This window comes from Sinocyclocheilus rhinocerous, unplaced genomic scaffold (assembly GCF_001515625.1).
Source record: "Sinocyclocheilus rhinocerous isolate Xijiao unplaced genomic scaffold, SAMN03320098_v1.1 scaffold1283, whole genome shotgun sequence".
Taxonomy (NCBI): Eukaryota; Metazoa; Chordata; class Actinopteri; order Cypriniformes; family Cyprinidae; genus Sinocyclocheilus; species Sinocyclocheilus rhinocerous.
In genome coordinates, this window is record NW_015642522.1 from 400568 (window position 1) to 424148 (window position 23581).

At 33.8% G+C, this 23581-nt stretch overlaps 1 protein-coding gene across 1 annotated transcript in view; it reads right to left on the bottom strand.

The window, feature by feature from the left end:
* The window catches only part of insrb (insulin receptor b), an 84667-nt gene that overhangs the window by 12659 nt on the left and 48427 nt on the right, over window positions 1–23581 (bottom strand). Inside the window, exons 3-7 of the mRNA XM_016572948.1 lie at window positions 6471–6792; window positions 2744–2883; window positions 1030–1174; window positions 740–948; window positions 533–659 (exon numbers count right to left, since the gene is read on the bottom strand). Of these exons, the coding sequence (XP_016428434.1) occupies window positions 533–659; window positions 740–948; window positions 1030–1174; window positions 2744–2883; window positions 6471–6792 (943 nt within the window). The remainder of the gene's footprint in view (window positions 1–532; window positions 660–739; window positions 949–1029; window positions 1175–2743; window positions 2884–6470; window positions 6793–23581) is intronic.

The window sequence follows — 23581 nt, forward strand, 5'->3', positions numbered from 1 at the left end:
TTAATTAGTTATATGTTAATAGTAATAAAAAAGTAAAGAAAAATAAAACTAACTGGTCATATAATTAGTCATAGCTAACTAGTCCAAATATACAAACAAAATAATGCTAAACAAGCAAGACATAGAACAACATTTATATTAATTAAACAAAAATGTAAAATAGTATGTTAATAGTAGTATTAAAAAAGTAAATAAAATAAAAGGTTTAAGTAGTCATAATCCAAGCATACACACAAAAGAAAACTATTTAAACAAGCAGGTCACAGAACATTTATATTAAGTATAGTTAAATAAATAGCAGAAATTATTTTTCAATATTAGTATTAAAATACAAGTGAAAACAAAAATAAAACTAATCATCACACGCACAAAATAATACTATGTACAAGTAAAATAAATAAAAATTACAATTAAACTGAAATTAATAAATCAAAATACAACCTCAATTAAAAATAAATAAATCAGCAAATAAAATGTTATTTTTCAAAACAGTAATAACATATGAAAATATTAAAGCAATCGTAACACTCACGCTTCCTTGTAGAAGACCATGAATCCCAGCAGGTCTCTGAAGTCCGAGGGCCAGAACGCTTGCCACTTAATGAGGATTTTGTCGGACGTCGTACGGATTTGCGTAAAATTAAGAACTTGGTTTTCACCTGGAAGAGAGGACTGATAATCAGATCTGGTTTAACGTAAAACTCAAGCTGCGCTGAAACCAAAGTGCAGCGGGTCTTACAGAAGGCCAGGTCCGCATACGCCGGGATGTTGATGTCGTTCTTCCTGTGCTTGGTCCCGGTCACTTCCTCCATCCGGAGGATCTCAGACTTACAGAGCTTGGAGTTGTAGCCGAAGTACATCCTGCCGTTGAGGACGGTGAGGTTGTGTTTGTTCCAGTCCCACAGCTGTCGCAGGTTCTGGTTGTCAAAGGCATTGAAAGAAAAGTTCCTGCGAAGATCAGAAACAACAAAGTAAGCAAGCTGTAAGCTCAGCGCTAGAGCTCGGTGGCGGCGGCGGCATCTTACGTACTCGTTCTCCAGCGTTTCTCCGTGAATGACGCGGAGCTTGCGGAGGAAGGAGAGCGAGACGAGAGCGTAGGCTCTGCGGATGCTCAGATAGCCCGTGATCTCCTCCAGCTGACCCAGACTAGACTCCAGCTCGGCCGCGATATTGTCTGAGGAACACAAGATGTGTCTTCATATGCGCCAGGGACTTCACATACTTCATTTCACGCATACACATACTGGTACTTATTACTGTATGTGCTAAAAAGATATTACATGACTATTTGAAATACTGATTGGTCAAGCATAGCACTCAGATATTTCAAATAGTTTTATATAATGATGCTCAACGGAATAATTTACTTATTATTTAATACTTTTTTATTTTCAAAAATATATCATTTTATACCCATTTTAATTATTTGGGTTCATTTGACATTTCATTTGTATAATTATTTATATTTAATTCATTTAAAATGTTATATGTTATTAATGTAAATGTTTTTTTGTTTGTTTAAATGAACAATTTACTTTTGTATTTATGATATTGTTTACTATTTTTATGTTTATAAATATAGAGAATAGCATTTATACTTGTATACATTTATAAAATTAATATTTACATAATTTATAAACTGAACAATAATTAATTAAGAACAATGCATGTAAAAAACAATAATTAATTAATAACAATTAATGTAAAAAAGCTTTTAAATAAAAATGTCATGCTTTCTAATACTTCTCATTATATGCATGTATATACATCAAATAAATATTTTATTTTATAGCTATTCTATGTATTTGGGTTCATATTCTGTTGTCTACTTATATAATTTATTATATATAAATATATTTTATATACAAATATAACATTTTTCTTAAATATATACATGCATGTGTGTGTGTATATATACGATTAATCACTTGACAACACTAAAATGTCGTTTTTAATAAACAACGCTTACAGTTCAAAAAGTTTGCACAATAATTTTTTTTTATTGTTTGTTAAATAAAACATTACCATTCTTAGAATTTTGAAAACGAACAAAAAAGGCAAAATAAATATTACATAGAAGTGTTTTAAATATTACAAAATATGAAAAATGACTATGCATGTAAATACAATATCTACAATATCTATAATTTATCATCTGTAATTTAACATTTTAATCATTTTAATATATTTCTAATTTTAAATATATTTTTAATAAATATATACAATATTTTAATGTTATTTAAAATAAAAATAATTTTATGAGTTTAATGGATGGACTCATTTAATATTTATATTTGCGGTTGTCTAATTATTAATATTTAATTGATTTAAAATTCTATATTATGTTATTAATATAAATGTGTTTTTAAATGATGTTCAACTAATAATTAACTTATGTATTTCTATTAGTGTTTACTATTTTATTTAATTTTTTATAGATATATAAAAGTATACATTTTATTTTCTATTTATAATAAATCTGTGTCATTTATTTAAAATGTTATATTATATTATGTGCTATTTTGTATTTTAATAACAAGTAAATCTTACAGAAAGGAAAAAAGTTTACATAACTTGCACAATAACCATTTTATGCATCTATATAAATAAAAAAATGACAATTCTTAACATTCTGAAATAATATTACTTAACAATATTAATATTTAAAATACTACCTTAAAAAAAAGACAACATGCACGTAAATACAATCAATATGCTTGCATTTCGAATGCAAAATACTCACTTCCTTTGCTGATCTTGATGGTCAGACTGCCGTTGAGCACCGTACAGCCGCGCAGAGCTTGAGCGGCGGTGACAGAGTCCACCGTCTTCACCCCCGTACACAGTTTGGGACACCGACCGGTGCACGGTGTGCAGTTCAACCTGAATGAACGACAGCGACGGGTTTGAATCAAGACCGAAGCCTCAAGACGCTCAAAGCCAATAAGCATTGCTTTACGCATGCATTCGCCATGATGTCAGCAGCTGGCAGCGCTTTTCGAGACTGCGATTGCCTCGGGGACAAACATATTGTTCCCTGCCCGCTGAAGTCTCATGTCACCTGCGCGGTTGTCATTGTTGTGTTTGGAACGAGCCCAAACGCGCTAGAATAGATTGTGTGCTGCAATGCAGCAGTGCATCTGAATGGAAAGGGTCAGCAAGGGCACAATCCCCACTGAGACTCAACTAAATACCACAAATAGTTGCGTTGGCTTTGAAGTACGTGACCTCCGCATGCATCCCGTATGAAGACCCGACTCTGGAGACGAGGCCTTTTGATGCAAGAATCAGCAATTGTGCTGAAAGATGCTGTGGAACGATCTAATCGTGGAACGGGAATGTAATGAATCCCTGCGGCGCAGAGCGTTTGTATAATTCTGTTGCTTAATTTGATCACTTTTTAACAAAACGAGAGAGTAACGTTACGTAATCGCGCTTGAATCTTGCTGAAATGTTGCAGGAGTGGGTGGGAGGGGAATACGCAGCTATTTTTCTAAATTCATTTAGAGTTTCAACATTGAGATTTCAGCTTTCTTTCTTCTCTGATTCCACTAAAAACAAGTCAAAAACTGTAAGGAAAAAAAGAAAATAAGCGTCTTAAACTACACATTGTCATTTGATTCATAAGTTGTTAACGGTATGTGATTGATTCTCTCACATTCGTAATAGTTGTTTGTTCGGGAATCTGATTCAGTGGTCGCGCTGTATGTTTTTGATTGACTACAAAGAATCAGCTGTTGAATAACTTGTTTGAATCATATTAAACTGGTACAAAAACACTTCACAACATCACGCATTTCAGGAATTAATTTAATTGAAAACCCACAGAAATGCTCAGCAGTTCATTCTCAATGACCGTTTTCTCTCTTAGATTTTTAAGCTCATAAACTCACTCTTTAACTCCCTTTTTCCAGTTTTGGAGATCCAAGCCACGCAGATTCGTTTCAAATGCACACCGACGCCGTGAACCCTCGGTTTTTAGATTTTAAGCCCTTCGAACGACATTCACGTGCCGCTGAATTTTCGTTCACACTGCTTTGTCTTCTCCTTCGGAAAATAACAGGGAGGGAAGGATGGGGCGCCCAGTTACGAAACGGGACTCACTGCCGCATGACTGCCTCTCACAAAGGTGAAAGGTGGCCGGACGAGAAAAACAAACCAATGAAGTCACTTCAAAACAAAATTCCTGGAAAACCGAGATCCCATCAAGCTTCCACAACTGCAACGCTCCGACGTGGAGACAAAGGAATCAAAAGGCCAGTGAAACGGCCACCTTTTTAAAGCCCCCGAGACCCCAGCGAATGCAAACAAAGGCTGCCATTGTTCCCGCGAGGCTGCGTTTTACTCCCGTTCGCAGGGTTAATTCTCTGTTTATTTGTACGTTAATAATTCCCACACATGAAGCTGGACGTGCAAACCAGCATGTGCGCAAGCTTCCGGACATTCCCAGGCAGCCAAACGGACACGGGCTCAAAAAAAGGGCCGCTAGTGTCGCTTTCTGTCACGGAATGTTGTTTTGGTTTGGCTCATTATACTTCCACTTAGCTTGACAAATTCAGCCCGACTGCAAATGACTCGGTTGGAATAATCAGGGTGGCATTTTATCACGCTCTCAACACTTGACACCGGCCATTATAATCTGCTCATTTTCAATTAGCCGTGACTGACGAAAAGACTAAATGATGTTATGATACTTCCAGAAGAGTTTTCTCTTCTCCCCGGTCAAGTTGAGCGTGACAACCGGTTCGTTAATTTTCGAAACGACCAAAACAAATCACAGCGTTAATCAGAAACTGCTACTTCATGCCTGCAGCACAAGATTCACCCTTTAAACAGTCATTTATATAGAAGGGGGGAAAAAGTCTCACAAAACCTGTCAAGAACAATGTCAAAAGAGAAATTATATTTTTAATAAAGTATATAAAATTGTATTTTAATAATTATATTAAAATAATTTTATAACAATTTAACTTTCATTGTTTATTTTGGATTTATAATTTATTAATTTTAATAAATATATATTTGTTAATGTAATACAGAAATGCAAAAAATTCAAAGTCTTGATTTTCTTTAAGATTATTTTATATAACAATTAAGCGTCATCTTTTTTACGCATTTAAAAATATTCTTAAATATTTAATTTGAATTTATAATGCTAAAACAATTTAGAGGGAAAATGTGTTTCATTTATTCAAATAATTCAAATTAGCACAAAAAACTAAAATATTGCTTAAATTTTAATTTTTCTTTAATATTACTTTTGTATTGTGAAATTTTCATGACAATTACATGATATTCCCCCTCATTTATACTATCATTCATTACTGTAAAACTATTTAATATTTTAATTCAATCATTGCATTTTAAATTTGATTGAACTGTTTACTGCTAGAAATTCAAAAATGTATGTAGCGAGATTCACCACTGAAAATAAATATTAAAGGGTTACTCCACCCCAAAATGAAAATTTTGTCATTAATCATTTACCCTCATGTCGTTCCAAACCCGTAAAAGCTTCGTTCGTCTTCGGAACACAATTTAAGATATTTTGGATGAAAACCGGGAGGCTTGTGACTGTCCCATTGACTGCCAAGATCCAGAAAAGTATGAAAGACATCGTCAAAATAATCCATCTGCCATCAGTGGTTCAATCTGAATTTTATGAATCTACGAGAATACTTTTTTGCACACAAAGAAAATAAAAATAATGACTTTATTCAACAATTCGTCTCCTCCGCGTCACCGGGCATTATTTTTATTTTCTTTGCGTACAAAAAGTATTCTCGTCGCTTCATAAAATTCAGATTGAACCACTGATGACAGATGGATTATTTTGACGATGTCTTTCATACTTTTCTGGGTCTTGACAGTGTTATTTACTTGGCAGTCAATGGGACAGTCACAAGCCTCCTGGTTTTCATCCAAAATATCTTAAATTGTGTTCCGAAGACGAATGAAGCTTTTACGGGTTTGGAACGACATGGGGGTAAGTGATTAATGACAACATTTTCCTTTTGGGGTGGAGTAACCCTTTAAAAATAATCCTATAAAATAAAATGTATTGTGTAAATAAGACTTGAGAGTTGATGAAAATGTCAATGCAAAAAAACAAAAATATTCCTTTAAAAGAACATTTATTTCTTTTTCTTGTGATTTCATGGTGAAATGTGGCCTGTGACCTTTTGAGACTCACTTCCAAATGTTAGACTGATTTTCATTAACATCCCGTGATGCAGTTTATTCCCTGTCATGAAAAAACAACAAAACAAAACAAACAAACATAACGTCTTGGCCCTTTAATTAAACTTTGTGATTTGTCGTCTAACTCATTCTGCCGCTGTTTTTAGTCAACTCATGTTTAACGTGGAGCGAAATCTGATTAGAGTTGATTGGAAAGTGTAATACTGTTTAACGGCAGCTGTCTGGCTGCTGTAGTTGCATTTATTTAAAAAACAAAATGTGGTACGTACGAGGTGGAGTTCATGGTGGTGTATCCAGACGGGCATTCTGGGACACAGGCTCCGTTGTGGATGACGTATTCATGGCAGTCACCGCTCTTGCCCTTGCACTGGTTGTGGAGGTCCTGGCAGAATTTAAAGGACACACAGCGCCATCCCTTGAAGATGTAGTAGCCCGGCGGGCAGCGCTCCACGCAGGTGTCACCGAACAGGAAGTTGCGACAAGCCACGCATTTGGTCGAGTTCCCTGGCACGGAGCAGCCGCCCAGACACTGGTCGTGACAGCACTCCTTATGGAGGGTACAAGCACCGTGGACGCATTCGGAAGGGCAAACTGTGAGGGGAAAAAGAGTGAGAAAATAACTTGTTAGATTCATTTTCTTTAACGCAGCAAACTACAGGTAAAAAACTTTGTTTTGTTTTGACACACTGGTCAATTTTGAGATCCTTATTCATAACATGTTTCAGACTAGTGGAAGGAAAACATCTAAAATGCCCTTTTATTTTTATTTTTTTTACAGTTTATCTGTAGATTTCAATTCAACTTTTGTATTTTTTCACAATACAAAAGTTTTTTCTCCACTTCAACAGCACTCACGTACACCAAGACTTAAGAGTTTTATTCTTGTTTATATTCTGAAGGATTTTACTGAGGGGTTTGCTCATATAACATTCGCCTGGTTTTTCAGAACATTTTATTCCTAAAAACATGGTTAAAATGCTAATTTTTTCGGCTGTTGACAGTATTTCCTGATTTATGGAGAGATAAAAAGAGATATCCAAAATCCCCTCTATAAAAACCTTCGACTCTAATATAATTAAACAAGAATTTTTAAACCCAGCTTTATCCAATGTTCTGGAACATTCTGTAAGAGTACATTTAGAAACTCTGAGAACTAGAGAATGCTGTGCTTGTATATTTAAACATAACAGAAAGCTTATAAAACAAAAAATATTTGCAATTCTTAATCTATTCAATCAACTGGGGAAGCACGCACAAAAAAAAAAGGTGTAGAAAAATTTTTACGCAGAAATTTTGAGTAAATTTCACAATTACAAAGGAACGACAAGTAACACATTGAATTAAACATGACATTTTGAAGTAGAAAGCCCGAAATAGCATTTTTTTGTGAAATGTACTCCAACAATCTTTTTTTATTTACAACTTCAAAACAGAAAATATAATTAAATTATAGCAGGTGCTATGCTGTGCCAAATGTGAATATTCACAATAATTTTCGTCGAGCTAAATTTTTTAAAATCTGATTTAAAAAAGAGTGATAAATAAATCAAAAAGTCTCTGTTATTTTTACATTTTATTTTAATATAAAAATAACACTTTTAATTAATAGTTTATTAAATAAATTGTATATTTGGGCAATAATATTAAATATTAGTAGACAAAATTAGTACATAATTAGCACATAATATAAATGAACATTTGTTATTCAATTCAACATCAATTTCTGAATATTACTAAGAATCATTATATAGCTGCCTAAAAATAAAGAAAAATAAAAAAATGTACAGTGTGGTGATGTCCATTAGTTACATTTTTACCCTATTCACCTGAGGTGCTAACATTATTTCTTGTTTTTCAGTTGGCACCGGTATCGTAAAAAACCCAATCGATACCCAACCCTTTTTATACATGCCACAATTTTTCACTGAATCCCGATCCACTCAAAACTCCAGTCCAGGGTTCCGCAGCAACCTCAGATCCGCCCTCACCCTTAACCAATGTTTTTGCTGTCTGTGGAATCAGCCATTCAACTGCCTCTTCCAACAGAGAGAGATATCCGCCCAGCATTAACCCCCGACGCGCCGGCAGACAGGCGACAGATGGATGCAGCGGGAACGGCAGAATACACGAGGACAGGCAGGAGCGAGCATGCAGACGGGCGCAGCCTCCACTCTCGCAGCATTCCTCACATACGCCAGCGATTGCAGGACGGCGTAACCCTGCACAAAACACCCCACCCCTCCACGACAGTCTCCGCGGCGTCTCCCCAAGGATGATCCCTGTGTAAACACACACATCTTCTCTCTGCGGCCTTTGTAGTCCCTCCTGCTTTCATTCATAAGCATTGTGTGGGTTTTGATGCCTGATTTGTAGTTCTTTTATGGATATCAAAATGATTGCATTAACATTTACACTATTAAGACGTATTACACTATTAACGTATTTATTAAATTTAGCATTATAATTTAATTCTGCAACCAGAATCGTGTCCTTCCTGCAAATATAGATCAGTAAACTTGATGTCAACAAACTTGGGATGTGTATGAATAATCGATTGCAATACCTTGTCTGATTAATTTTATCTATTTATTTTTTTATGACAAACTCTTAAAGCAGGTGCTACGCTGGGCGAAATATGAATACTCACAAAAATGTTGCTAGCGATGTAAAATTTGAATCTTATTTAAAAAAGAAGGATAAATAAAAACGGAAGTTATAATATTACTAGTAAATAAAAATTATTATTAATTGTATAAATTAATGTTATATTGAGTTTGACATTCTGTGTATTACTAGGTATCGTTATATAGTAGCCTATAAATAAAAATGTAAATAAATAAACAAATAAAATATAATACAATTATAGCAGGTGCTATGCTGTGCCAAATGTGAATATTCCCAGTAATTTTGGTAGTTATATAAAATTTGAATCTGGTATAAAAAATAATAAATTAAATAAAGGTCTCTGGGTGTCATTTTTCAATTATATTTTAATATGAAAATAATTTTAATTAAGTTTATTAAAGATATTGTATATTTGGGCAATAATAGTTAATATTAGTAAAGAAAATTATATATAATTGACAACATAAATGAATATATGGTATTCAATTCAACATTAATTTCTGCGTATTACTAGGAATTGTGTATAGCTGGCTATAAATTAAAATGCAAATAAATAAATAAATAAAATACTTAACTAATTATAGCAGGTGTAATGCTATAAATATCCCTAATAAGTTTAGTAAAGATATAAAATTTGAATCACATTTTAAAAAGAATGATGAATAAATAAGTGGTTTTAATTATATAATAAAATAAAATATACGAATATAAATAATGTAAAAAAAATTATAATATTGCTGTTAATAATATGTAATATTAGTAAAAAAAAAACATATTTACAGAATTATATATTTTATAATTATTAGTATAAATAAATAGTTATACTAATAACTATTTTTTTCACTAAATAAATGGGATAAAAAGACTATTTGGTCAAAAACCCCTTTAAAGGCAGTGCAAATGCAAACATATAAAGACTGATTATAATCAAAAGGTTAAAAAACATCAAGACATAATTGTTTTTGCCATATCGCAGAGCCCTAGTGACATGTGAGCGCAACACGACCCATAAACACGCTTCTCTATATTCACTCTGAGGTCACGGGTCAGCAGCATTCACAGAAAACTCATGCAGATTCCCCATAAAAACACGCTAATGCATTCACACGTTCGCGCTGGAGCGCTTGGACGGCGTTTTACTATATTTGGCGGCGCTCGCATGTCTCAGGCCTCAAAAGATTTACTGTAAACTCTACTGATCATTTGTTCAGAGGCGTGCGGCTTACAAGAGCGGAGGCAGAGCGAGGAAGTCGGGGGAGGGGAGGCTAGAAATGTAAACAAAACAAACCCGTAAATAGGGGAGGGAAGAAAACCTTGAGGCGCTCGCTTAGGAGGAAAGGAAAGGAAAGGAAAGAAAGCACTGGAATGCGGCCGAAGGTATGAAAGCACCTAGTTTATGCAACCTTGCCCTGGAAAACACACAGAAATGTGACAAACACACTGGCCGGGTGACCCGTCATTTAAGGTTCATCGGTCCAAGAACTCGACAAAAAAAAAAAAAAGCTTCAGAAGTGTCATCCAGGCCGCTGATATCACCAGATTACGCAAGGCAGGTGAACAGGAAGGGCAAAGGTGATTCGCTCTCAGGCCGCCGTAAATTCCAAGGAGTTGACAAGCAAAAACGAATGCTAATTTCACGTTTGCTAATTTCATAGGGAAGCCTTTGAAGAATTAAGCCTCTGAGAGAACACTTAAAATAATTTGTTTAATCGGTCAGAAGATGTTGTTTTTGTGTTTTACGGGTGCAAGTGTGCACACTTCACCACTGGAGTGAGCCGTGGACCTGCTTGGGCAAGTTGTGGGAGTGTCTGTCATGAACGTCCGTCACTTAGCCATAATGAAATGCCACAACATTGCTCTTGTCTTTTTTTGGAACAAAATTAGAATCATTTGAGTGAAAGGAATTGGATTCACATGGATTATTATTATTATTCATTTGGAGTCTTGGTTGGTTGGTGCTTATTTTGAGATCCCCTCGTTGGGTGGCAAGTTTTGTGAAAAAGTATTGTAAAACAATACAGGATGAGCAATTTTCACGTTTGCAGTGTGCAATCTTCAAAAATTGGTACTTCTAAGGTAAAAACGAAATAGTTTGTCTCAAAAATGTTGGTTAGCACTAAAATTCAGTTCCTCTCGTCACTCATTTTTTTTTATTAAAAAAATGGAGGTTACAATGAGAAATTAACAATGGAAGCGAATGTGGCCAAGATATAACCAATGAGTTAACATGGTTTCAGTAAAAAACAAACAAACAAACAAACAAACCACTCTTGTAGCAGATGTTTAGTTGGGCCAAATGAATATTCACCATAATTTCAATAAAATATTTTCATATTATTTTTGGTCAATAATATTTAATATTAGTAATTAATAACTTCAATACAATTAAATTAAATTAAATATAAATAAGTACATATTTTGTATCAATTACACCATAAAGTCCAAAACAACTATACAAAATTATGATTTAAACAGTATTATGGCTAAAAACAATACACTATTTTAACAGAAAATAAATTTAAGTGCTTTCAAAAAAGAATAAACTTCACGTTTGTTATATCCTCAAAAATTCTCCTTTAAGAGTAATTTTACTCAAGGAGCCTACATCCCGCATATAATGCACAAGGAAGTGTTTTGAGATACATTTCTCGAAATTACAATTGGGTTTTTCCCTCCATATTTGGTATAAACAATCACTGACCAATTTTAAATGTCTAACTATCCTTCACGCTCAAACTGCTGAACAATTAACTCACCAATGTAGACTTTAACACACTAACCAAACGCATGACTGTTACAAAATGGACTCACTTTTTCAAGAGAAGTTGAAATAAATGAGAAGATTAGCATCTCTACACACCCAAAGTGACAACATTGGATTAGGCCAATTAAAAAAAAAAACATCAGTATAATAACGGTTGACACCTGCTATACACATTCAAGGGTCATTCTTGGCCCTAAGCTTCCAGTCAATGACACAAATGTGATTATGGCACCGTTGGAAGGGGACAAACAGACCATCAAGGCCGTGCAGGATGTTCTGTGGCCGAGACCTTCAATTAAAGGTTCCTGCCGAAGAACAGTGAGTCACCTGTTATCTACTGTAGATGGTTCCTCAGTGAGGGCATCTGTCTGGAAGGAGTTACTCACAGCAGCTGTTCTTACAGTGACTCACAGTGTCTCTCTGCCTCCGCTTGCCCTTCTATATGTGTCTCTTTCAGGTAGTTTGCATATTGTGCCCACAAGCTGTAGCCAAACTATTGACAGTAAAGTCATATTTTATCCAAGTTTGCAGTCTAAACTGAGAGTGATAAGATCAAATGGTTGTGTATCACGGGCTGCACGCAATAACATCCAACGTGACCAATGCAGTACGATTCATGAACATATGACTGTCACGAGCCGATTCTTTTCAATGAATCCAATACATACAGTGCAAACAGTGGAGTCAGAGCTGTGTGTTTTTGATTCACTAAAAAGAATCAGTTCATTAGAGTCATTTGGTTGCGAATCAGACTTCACTGGTTGTGTTGTAGGTTTTAGATTTGCTAAAAAGAACTGGTTCGTAAGTAGGGCTGGGCGATATAGCTAAAAAAAATGTATAAACGATATAATGTTTCATATCGTTCGGTATCGATAATTATTAACATTTTTTATAACCTTTTTTTAAAACAAAGAGCAATAAAAAAAAGTTTAAATTTAACCACTGTATTTTTAATTGACCCAATTTATTAAGACATCCAACAAATAATTTTTTGTTTTAACAGTCAAATAAAATTTTTTATTTAAATAAATATATCCTTTCTTATGTTTTACATGCAGATTAAATGAGTCTTAAGAAAACTTTTGTCTAGTATCCCGAGGGCAAAATAAAGAGCAAAATAATGCAGCGCATTATACTATTATGCTTTTTCACTTTTTCAACTTTAGTTAGTCTGTAATGTTGCTGTTTGAGCAAAAAAAAGATTCTAGTATGAGAGCCTGCTCTAGTACAACCCCAAAACAAAATCAAGACTTTGTAAAAGAGCATAATAGGACCCCTTTAAATTGTTTATTCAATGCAATGAAATAACAACTTTCTATAAAAAATGTGCATAATGTCTAAATTAACATATATAAATCAAATATAATTTTGTTACTTGCATAAACAATTATGAACAAAAGAGCATCACGTATTTATGCACAGATTAATACAAAGAGCTGAAGCGCCAATCACACAGATTGCATTTAAAAACATGACGCAGTAAAATGGAATAAACCTCCACAAATTCGCAACATGTTTTCTAAAAGTGTAAACTCTTTTAACGTTGCATGGCTTTCTATACATCTCTTGGTGTGAGACACGAGTGCAATAGTCATAGTTGTCCGTCTAAAAAAAATGTGCCGAACATGCGTTCTGTGTGAATGGCTTGGTTTTGGTTTTGGTTTTAACCTAATCAAGATCTTCTCCGCTCTAAACATTAAACTACAACGCCACTTACATCATCACCGCATCTCGTTCTCCACTGATGACGCTCCCTGACGCACATCTAGCATTCGCTTGCACCGTTTTTGCATTCAAATGCAAATTTTTATTTTAAATTCGACTAATATTCAGTTTTTATTAACAGTCTCCCCATCACAGGCAGGCACAGCACTCATTTTAGCATGTGTTCGAGTGTGCTGTCTGCTTGTCACTCATAGCACGTGCCTATATCGTGCGCTATATCGAAAACATTTTCTATCGTTATCGATGAAGGTGTAACGTCAATAAATACGGATACAGTTTTATTGCCCAGGCCTTTTCGTAAGAGTCATTTGTTTATGAATTGGACTTCTATGGTTGTGCTGTACGTTTTTCATTCACTAAAAAAGGCAGTTCATAGGAGTCATTTGTTCGTGAATCTGATTTAACTGGTTGCACTGTATGTTTTTAATTATCTAAAAAGATAAGTCATTTGAATCATATAAACAAGCTCTTTTCATGAATCTTTCAAAAAGACCCAAAAACTCAAGAGTTACTATTTGAATCCCTCAATTTTTTCATGATTTAGTTAAAAAAAAAGTTGTTTGTTTGTGAATGGACTTTAGGGGTTGTGCTGTGTTTTTGATTCACTAAAAAAAGACAGTTTTTAAGAATCGTATTTTTTGTGAATCACACTTCACTGGTTGTGCCCTGTTTTTATCTATTTTATACATCTATTAAAAAGGAATAATTCATAAGTCATTTGCTCATGAATCGTACGAACCAGCTCTTTTCATGAATTTTATTATAAGACCCACAAACCTAAGTGTTACTCAATTTGTTTAGTTTATAAGTCGTTTGTTTGTGAATGAGACTTGTATGTTTTTCATTCACCAAAAAGAGCCAGTTCATAAGTCATTTGTTCCTCAATTGGACATCACTTGCTGCACTTGTGGTTTTGATTTACTAAAATGAACTAGTTCATATGAATCATTTGTTCGTGAATTGGACTTCACTGGTTGTGTCGTATGTTTTTGACTGACTAAAAAGAACCAGTTCATAAGAGTCATTTGGTTGTGAATCAGACTTTACTGGTTGTGCTGCATGTTTTTGATCATCTAAAAAGGAACTGTTCATTTCTTTGTGAATCGTATGAACCAGCTCTCTTCATGAATCATTCAAAAAGACCCACAAACTAACAAGTTACTGTTCGAATCCCTCAATTTGTTTACAGTTTTACTAACTTATTGTTCTAATAAAAATATTAGGCTACACATGAAACGCAGTGGTGATGACAAAAATCAACATCCATCAGGACTAATGGTTATCTCTCCCTCAATTGATAAAAAACAGTTTCCAGCTTCTCCTTTAGGTCCAGAATGGGGCAGGCCAGACTGGACACTCGGATGACAGACACAACCGGCCAATGAATATCATCAGGGGGAAGGGGAAATGATTACAATTCAACCTGCACGAGAGACGCTCTCATCAGGAACGGCAGACGTGAACGTTACAACAGATGGAAAAAAGTGAGTGAAATGTGAAATCCAAGAAATGTACAGTCCATCCATCGCTTTTGGTTGCCAACCTTTTGTTAACGAAACCAATGTATTCGCTAGAAATAGCTTAGCCTCTTAACCCACCATAATGCCGTATGAATTGGACTTTGGTGGAAAAAATATATTAGCTTAATCCATGTAACTAGATCACCTCAGTTTAAAAGAGCTAGTCATGAGCAGGGCATATTTTTCAGCCTCAAAGCAAACTGAATAGGCCATTATCTTCTCGAATGAACAAACGAAGAGTATCCAAACTCAGGGAATGTCTGGGATTCGGGGTGGCCTTTTTGCAGGTGGAATTGTGCCGTTCCAAGTCGCCGTGCCAAATGAGGACAGTGGGGAAAACAAATCTTGAGCCTCGTCTTAGCCTTTTTTTGCCCCAACTGCTGTAGTGGTTTCCATGGTGGGAAGGTTAACAGAAAATGGAGATAAAATAAATCCAAAGATCGCATCCGATTGGATTGGAGGCAGTGCAGAGTAAGGAGACTCCAGAGAGGCTGTACATGTGCGGACAGGGCTGATGGGATGGGTTGGGCTGACCCTGCAGCGGCTGCAGTGCAGATACGGAGCTGCTTCATATTCACGACACAGTACACCGAGCCAGACGCGGCCCTCGGTCTGGGATCACCTGGCTTTCCCTCCCACGAGCGCTCATCCCCGTCAAAGAGAGTGCGACTGTTTCCAGGGTTACGATGATATCCGAATAATCTGGTTTCCTCGTCAATGACCTCCGGGTGAGCAGGGGAAAGGGTAACGCATTTGATTGCACAGGTGCTACCATTTCCAGACGAAGTGGAGAGCGTGAACTTTTCCCCTCGAGGATGTTTCTATACATATTTTTTTCCTCGCGACGTTTACAAATCTCAGCCCAGCTGCTCATACGAACTCGGAAAAACATTTATTTCCAACATTACATTAATCCAACACAACTCAGTGCATTTTATCGTATGTAAGAAATTACTGATGAAAATGTTCGGTTTTGGCATTGATAAAAAATACAGATGACAATGATGAATATATAATTGTAATAAAGAGTTGGGGAAAATATGACGACATTAAACACCACAAAGTATTTACAATGTGAGTTTTTTTGAACTGTCATTGATAATGACAAAAGCACATTACGGTGATAAAAAGAGATTCATTAAAACATCAACGCATTGCTAATATTTGAATAATAAACAGTGCAAAATATTATCAATGAACTGTTTTTTTAAATTGTCACTAAAATGAAAAAAAAAACAAAAAACACATTGCAATGTTAAATAATTTTAATTAAAACAGTGAATTTCTAATATTTTGCAATGTTTTTGTAGTCATAATTTCATCAACACTAAGTTTTTTGTCATCACTAATGAAATACGCATTACAACGATAAACAAATGATTTTAATTTGAACGTAGCGTTGGCAAAAATGACAAAATATTATCAGTGCACTTAAAGTTTTTTTTAAATTGTCATCGATAATGAAAATACGCATCACAATGATAAATCTTAATTAAAACATAGCACATTCCTAATATTTTGTCGTTTTTTCTCGTCAACTACATTTTTGGTCATCAATAATGATTAACACGCATCACAATGACAAATGATTTTAATTCAAATGCAGTGTTGTAGGGCTGTCAAAAAAAAATTTGAATTTCGAATATTCGCCGAATTTAAAATAAAAATCCACATTCGAATGCAAAAATGTTACATTCAAATTTTAGATGTGCGTTAAGGAGGCAGCCTTATCAGTGGCGCACGAGATGCGATGACGATGTAAGTGTCATTGCATTATAATGTTTTTGTTAGCCTATCCAGCTGAAGCCACTAGATGCGGTGCTGCTGCGTTGTTAATGACAAATATTGCGGGAAAAGAGAACATCAATGCGGAGATCTTGTTTACGTCAAAACTGAAACCAAGCAGTTCACACAGGTTTATAAACATTATTTTAAACATTATGCACTTTTTTTCACAGATAGTCATGTTATCTTATGCTTTGAATAAACGTGCTTTAGTAATATTTTGCTCGATGCGCCCTCTTGTGGCCTCAGGAGGGAAGCCAAAAGCTTTTCTTCACCCTAACTGAAATTATGCATTTTAAATTTGAATATAATTCGAATTTTGATAATATTTAAGTACAAAATTCGAATTTAGTTTTTCAGCCATTTTGACAGCCCTACAGTGTTGATGAAAACATGACAAAAAAATTTTTTGCAAAAGAAATATCCAGAGAGAATATGATTGTTTCAAATAATCCAATAAAGTCAATAATTACAGGGTTTTTTAGCCAAGTTTACTCTGACTAAAGTATATGAATGACATGACAAAAATACTGACTAAATTTAAAACAATTTTCATCAAAAGACTGACTAAAACAAACAAACAAAAACCCTGTAAAATTTGAACAATGTATCGAACCCATTATTATTCTGTTGTTAGTGCCATGCTCTACTAGTTTAACTGCACATCTTCAAAGTACATTTCCTGGAATCTGTATTAATAAGAGCTGCTTTGAGACTGTCAAATAATGAAAGTACAGCTCAGTTGGTGAGCAATGCCAATGGAGACTATGACTCACTAAGAAAAGGCAATAGGACAGCAAACGCATGGAGCCACGGACAAACAGGGAGCAATTTTGTTACTAGTTCATGGCAGAAAACTGGAAAACACACGTCCTTGTAAAGTCTTGATACTGTATATTTACCTTTCACCTTCAGCATCTGTGACCTTGTTTTTGGATCACAGAGTCTAAATATAATGCAACTTAAGATGAGGAAAGTTTTATGCACTATGTAGTGTACTTGGAGCGCACCGAAGGAAACAGGTGCCGAATCAGAAATAATTCAAACAGGAAATGGCCTGTATATGCCCTCTATATATGGAATACTGGGATATGAAACACATCTACAATTGAGGAAATGGGGTGTAGATCGTGCTTACAGTGCAACTAAAGATTGCAACTACCCCCGAGAATGGCTGGAAATACAGTTTCTGGCTTATGACTTGGTGAAATGATTCCAGAACCCTGAACCATTATGAGCTTTCATAATAGCCATCTAATGCATACATTTCACACATTTTCTTATATAAATGATATCTTGCTTAAATACAATGGCTATTTTTAGGGTCAATAATTTTTTTTGCAGACCCATACATTGGAAAATAGGCTTCACTTCCTTTATGCAAGACATTATTTCTATTCTTATTTCTATAATTAAGAAGATGATTAAGCAAAATTTCCATTACAACAAATTGGGGGGAAAAATACATCAATTATATATTTAAATTGTAATTTATTCACACATAATGGTGGTATTTGTTAAAGCAATTTTATTAAAGTTTAACATTTATTTCTTTATTGTAAAAAAGTATTGTAATGAGAGACAAACAAAAATAATTGATAAAAAATGCAAATAATGCATTTATAAATAATGCACTTTTTCTTTTTTACAAATCAGTTCAAAAACACTTAAAAATGTGCTTAATTATAAAAAGTCACAGTGCACAAATATTAATGTTACTAGAGTTATACAAAATATACTTATAAACTTAATATTTGAACAAATATACTACATGAAATATAAAAACTAATATTTTTATGCAATTTATTTATTCCATTAATTTATTCCAAATTAATAACTGCTTCCTTTTTTAAGATTTTAATGTTCAAAAACATTTAAATAACATTTGCTTAATTATGAAAAGTCCAAATGTAAAAAAATGAATGGTACTAGAATTGTGCAAAATAAAGTTATAACCTTATATCCTACATTATATATATATATAGAATATATATAACAACTAATATTCTTCATGCAAAACAATTTCTTCTAAATAGATTTCCAATTAATTATTTTCTTTCATTTTTAAGAATTCTGAACAAAACAAAAATATAAAAACTAATATTTTATGCAAAACATTTTTTTCTAAATTGATTCGAAATAATTTTCTTTCTTTTCTTTATTATTATAATTTATTTTAGATTTTGGGATAAAAACAGGACATGTAATTCATCCACTAATAATTCCACCCAGTAAGTTGGCTTGTAAGAGCTCAAGCGGCTAGTCGTCTGCTTGAATAAACGGTTAAATGTGAAGCAAGGACGACGGTCAGTGCCCAGCATGCCGTGCGGCGTGTTCAGATGGAGGCCAGCGGGCAGCATTCAATGCTAAAGATTAACAGCCGCCCCGCCGACCCACAGCAAAGTGATAACAAGAGCTCCACACGGTCACCTGACCAGCCCGGCCCGGCCCTTCAAACAAACACACAGACCAACGGATGAGGAGGAGGCTGCGCAGAAGAAAAGGCCACAGCGAGGCAGCCGTGATAAAGCTATAAACAGTCATGGCGTGAGACGAGCACATGGCCTCACCAACCAAAACAATTAGCAAAACAACCTGCATAGTAGCCGATTATCAAAACAGCAGCAACAACTCGCATGTCGATATCAAAACCAATTTCATCAACAGAAAAGAAAAGCATTCTAGTCCAATACAGCTAATGCTAAAGCTCTGTAATCCCTACACAGGCAGCTGACTTCTCAGTCAGCATCCTAACTGAAACAAAACCTCATGTGTGACTGATCTGGAATGCAAAAACATTAGGAGAATCTAATTATGATTCAATTTCAATAGTGTTTCAAGCTACGTTAAACTAATATGCACAAATCATTCTTTTTATGTAACTATTCTATATTAATCTATACTTCAGAATAAAATACAAGTTACATAAGTTAATAATTTGAGCCATCGTTTGTTTTGCTGTAATATTTTAGATTTGAATAATTTATTAGTTTTAATATAACATAATCTACATGGTTTACAATAAAAGCTATATAGCTACAAGTTGAGCTATAATTTAAATAATTTTTATATTTGAATTTTATACACTAATAAGCATAATTAATTATTTATTCAAATATTTCATAAAAAATTTAAATTTTACAATTTCCATATAACTTGAACCATCATATTTCGCCGTAATATTTTTAAAATAATCTTTATACACTAAGAATGACTTAATTTTTTATATAACAATTAATATGTACTGTTCAGAATAAAAAATAAGTTACATAAATTATCCAAGTGTAATATTTTCATATTTTAATTATTTTTAAACACTAATAAGCACCATTTATTATTTTTATATAACAATTTCATCTACACTTTTCAGAATAAAATGATTTAAGGTAATATTACATAGTATAAGTTTTTAGTTATTTTTTTGTTGTAATATTTTCATATTTTAATTAATTTTATGCACTAATAAGTATAAATTATTATTATATAACTATTTCATCCATGCTTTTAGAATTAAATGATTTGTTAGTTGTATAAATATATAACTGCTGTATAATTTTAGCAATCATATATTTGTAGTAATATTAGTATTTTGTAATTATTTAATGCGCCAATAAATATTTATTATTTTTACATAACTATTCCAACTATACTTATATAAGTTGCCATATAAGATTATCATTTTTTTGTTGTAGTACTTAAATAGTTAAATTATTTTATACACTAATAAGCATAATTTATTATTTTTATATAAAAAAAACAAGTAGATAGAATAGAAAAACAGAAAGCTAGTGTTAGTTTTTTTTTTTTATAAAAAAGAAGACAAATAGATAAAGTAGAATTAAAATACAATAGAAAGTGCTAGAGTTAGAGAGTCAAATAAAGATGGAAATATACAAAATACAAGTTATATAAGTCATCTAAGTCTATAATTGCTATAAAAAACATGGAATTCTCATTTATTCACATTTCTAACTCATTTACAAAAAACATTTAAAAACTTATCACACACACACACTTACATATATGTATATAAACACACTTACATACGCGCAATAGTAATAGTAATAGTGACGTTTGTCTTAGCATACGCACGGCTAATAACCGGTCAATCTCCTTGTTATAATGACTGTCCGTTCAGTGCTGGCCGATAACAGCCGTGAGGATCTCGCCATGCCTGGCATTGTGTGCTCTCTACTTACACCAATTAGTCTACTGGCAGGATGGCTCGTTGTGTCACGCTGGCAGGCCATTAATGAAAACACGCTCATTCCCAATTAAAGAAGGTCTGTTTTATTCCTGGGGCCAGAGGAAGCAGGTCCCACACGAACAAAAACAGAAAAACACACCACGAAATGAGGGATTTTATTTCGGCGGGAGATTGCAAAGGCTTGTGGTGAACTGAAATAGACAACATCAAGTACTGACCAATGAAATTTCCTGCTGAGCAATCAGAAAAAAGTCATACTGTAGAAGTCGAATGCATTGTGAATGTTAAGACTACTCTACACTGCATTGAGATTTTGCGCTTCATGGTGCCATATACGAACCGGACGCAATTAGGACTGCGCGTTCTCGTTCAAACATGAAAACAAGCAAAGATAAACAGATCGGCCCCATTAGCGAGATCTGGCTTATTTCCTGCACGGTCTCTTTTGTGCCCCTTCAAAACACCATGTGCTGTTGATCTTGCAGACCTCCATCTGATATGACTAAAGACATTTTCAGCCTAATGATGGGACCCACACAGAGCGCTTTCTGCTTCTCCTGCGCCGATTATGAGGAGAAATCTGCAGAATTATGTGGAATAGATTAAATATGGGAAAATGCGATGCAGATGAGAGTTCTGCATTCGAATAGCTGTCAAAGTCAAAATGACTGCAGAATGGATTGCAGAAATTTTTTTCTGAGTTACAGCTGGAGCAGAAAAATATGCAAAATAGCATTTTAAATAAATAAGCATTATTACTAAACTTTACTGGTAAAGTTTTATCATGAAAATGTAAGAAAAAAAAAATCAATGAATGTCGATTAATCAATGAAACGTAAATGTATTAATATTTAATTTTTCTGGGAAAGTTGAAATGTGAGAAAATGCATGTGAGAGAGTGAGTGAGTGAATTTATTTACGTATTCATTCATTCGGTCAATGTTTATTATTAATAATAATAAAAACAATAATAATTAAGTATAAAAATATTTTGTAATAAATTATATATATTTGTGTATATGTATGATTTAATAAAAATTGTACATATACATATATATATATATATATAATAAAAAATTTACAAATTTAACATATTTGTATGTTTGTTTGTGTGTGTGTGTGTGTGTCTGTATAAATATATGTATAATTTTTTCCCTTCATTCATTCACATTTTTATGGTAAAACTCTCCATTGCATAGTTTAATTATAATTATTATATTATTTATTATTATACAAATATTTATTTAAAGCTGCAGTCCGTAACTTTTTTTGGTTAAAAATGATAGCTTTTTGGGTTAAAAGGGTTTCTTAATATGAAATTCAAATGGTATGACAATTAGAGATTAGACTGTACAGAAATTGAAATCTACACGCTAATACACAATATATTCACATAGTCACGCAATGCTGATGTTGTTAACATTAATAATTTGAGTTCCGAGACGTAGGCTAGAATCTGTGATTGTGAAGTACAGTAAATATCCACACCGGTGCGGTGACTGACTGCCACACACACATACTCCTCAAAACATTAGATTCATCCGCGCTGGAGCCGTGCCGGTGTTGTGCCAAATTCTGACCCCCGCCAGATTATTATTACCCCCCTAGTATTGGTAGGTTTAGGGTTAGGTGTGGGGTTAGGATTAGGCAATCAGATAGCGATTTCAACCAGAGGGGTAATAATTTGGCAGGGGGTCGAAAATGGGCACAACACCAGCGCACAACCCACGCAAGGAAGAAAATTACGCAAACAGCTGCAATTGCAGGTTTTCAAACAGAGATGGCGACAAAGAGGCAAAACTTACAGACTGCAGCTTTAAATAAACAAAATTAATTTTATATTTTGCTGGGACAGTTTTACTGCTAAAACAACAACAACATTAATAATAATAATAAACTTAATAAAACTGTAAATAATTTTTATAAAAAAATATTTTTATAATAAAATTATTATTGTTATTATTAAACTTTTACCATGAGAAAGTGTCAAACAGACAAAGAACAGCATGCGTATTAAATAACTAAAATAAAAAAATATATAAAAAATATATATATATATATATAAAATTTTTTTTGGCAGCAAAGTTATAATAATTAAATATAATAATAGTTATAATTAAGTCAGTTAAAGTTACACTAAAAGTTTTGATGGTAAAACCTCTGCAAAGTGAGAGAGGCATACAATAAAATAAACTAAAACAACAAATGATTTATTGTAACCCATCCATATTAGCAAGCGTTACCATACTTAAAATAGTTCACTTATAAGATCACAGTATAAACAGCAGGGAAAAAAGAACTTATACACTGGCCATTTTGAGTAAATTCCTATAGGAAATATGTGCGAATATGAAGGCTGAAAAGATATACAAACACATTAGTTGAGTACAACATCATGAGGAAAATGCATTAGAACAAGACCATCAAATCAACACAAAGGCCTGTTTAAATGAACACAAACGCTAATCACACGATGCACAAAATTTGTCGGTCTCATTTACATAAACTTCATTTACACCAAAGGTAAGGGAATCCTCACACGCAGATGCTACATGCAGCAGCGTTAATGATAGCGCAAGTGCTAATTTTTTTTAACGAGATATGATAACCCAAAAATACTCTGCTGTGAACCACATGGCCCCCGTTTCAAGAGATCTAAAAATATTTATCCCCCTAACAGCTCCGCCGAGCTTTTCTGCACTCATCCCGCCTATAGCGCTAGCGACTGGGATGTTTACATGTTTTCTTGGAACA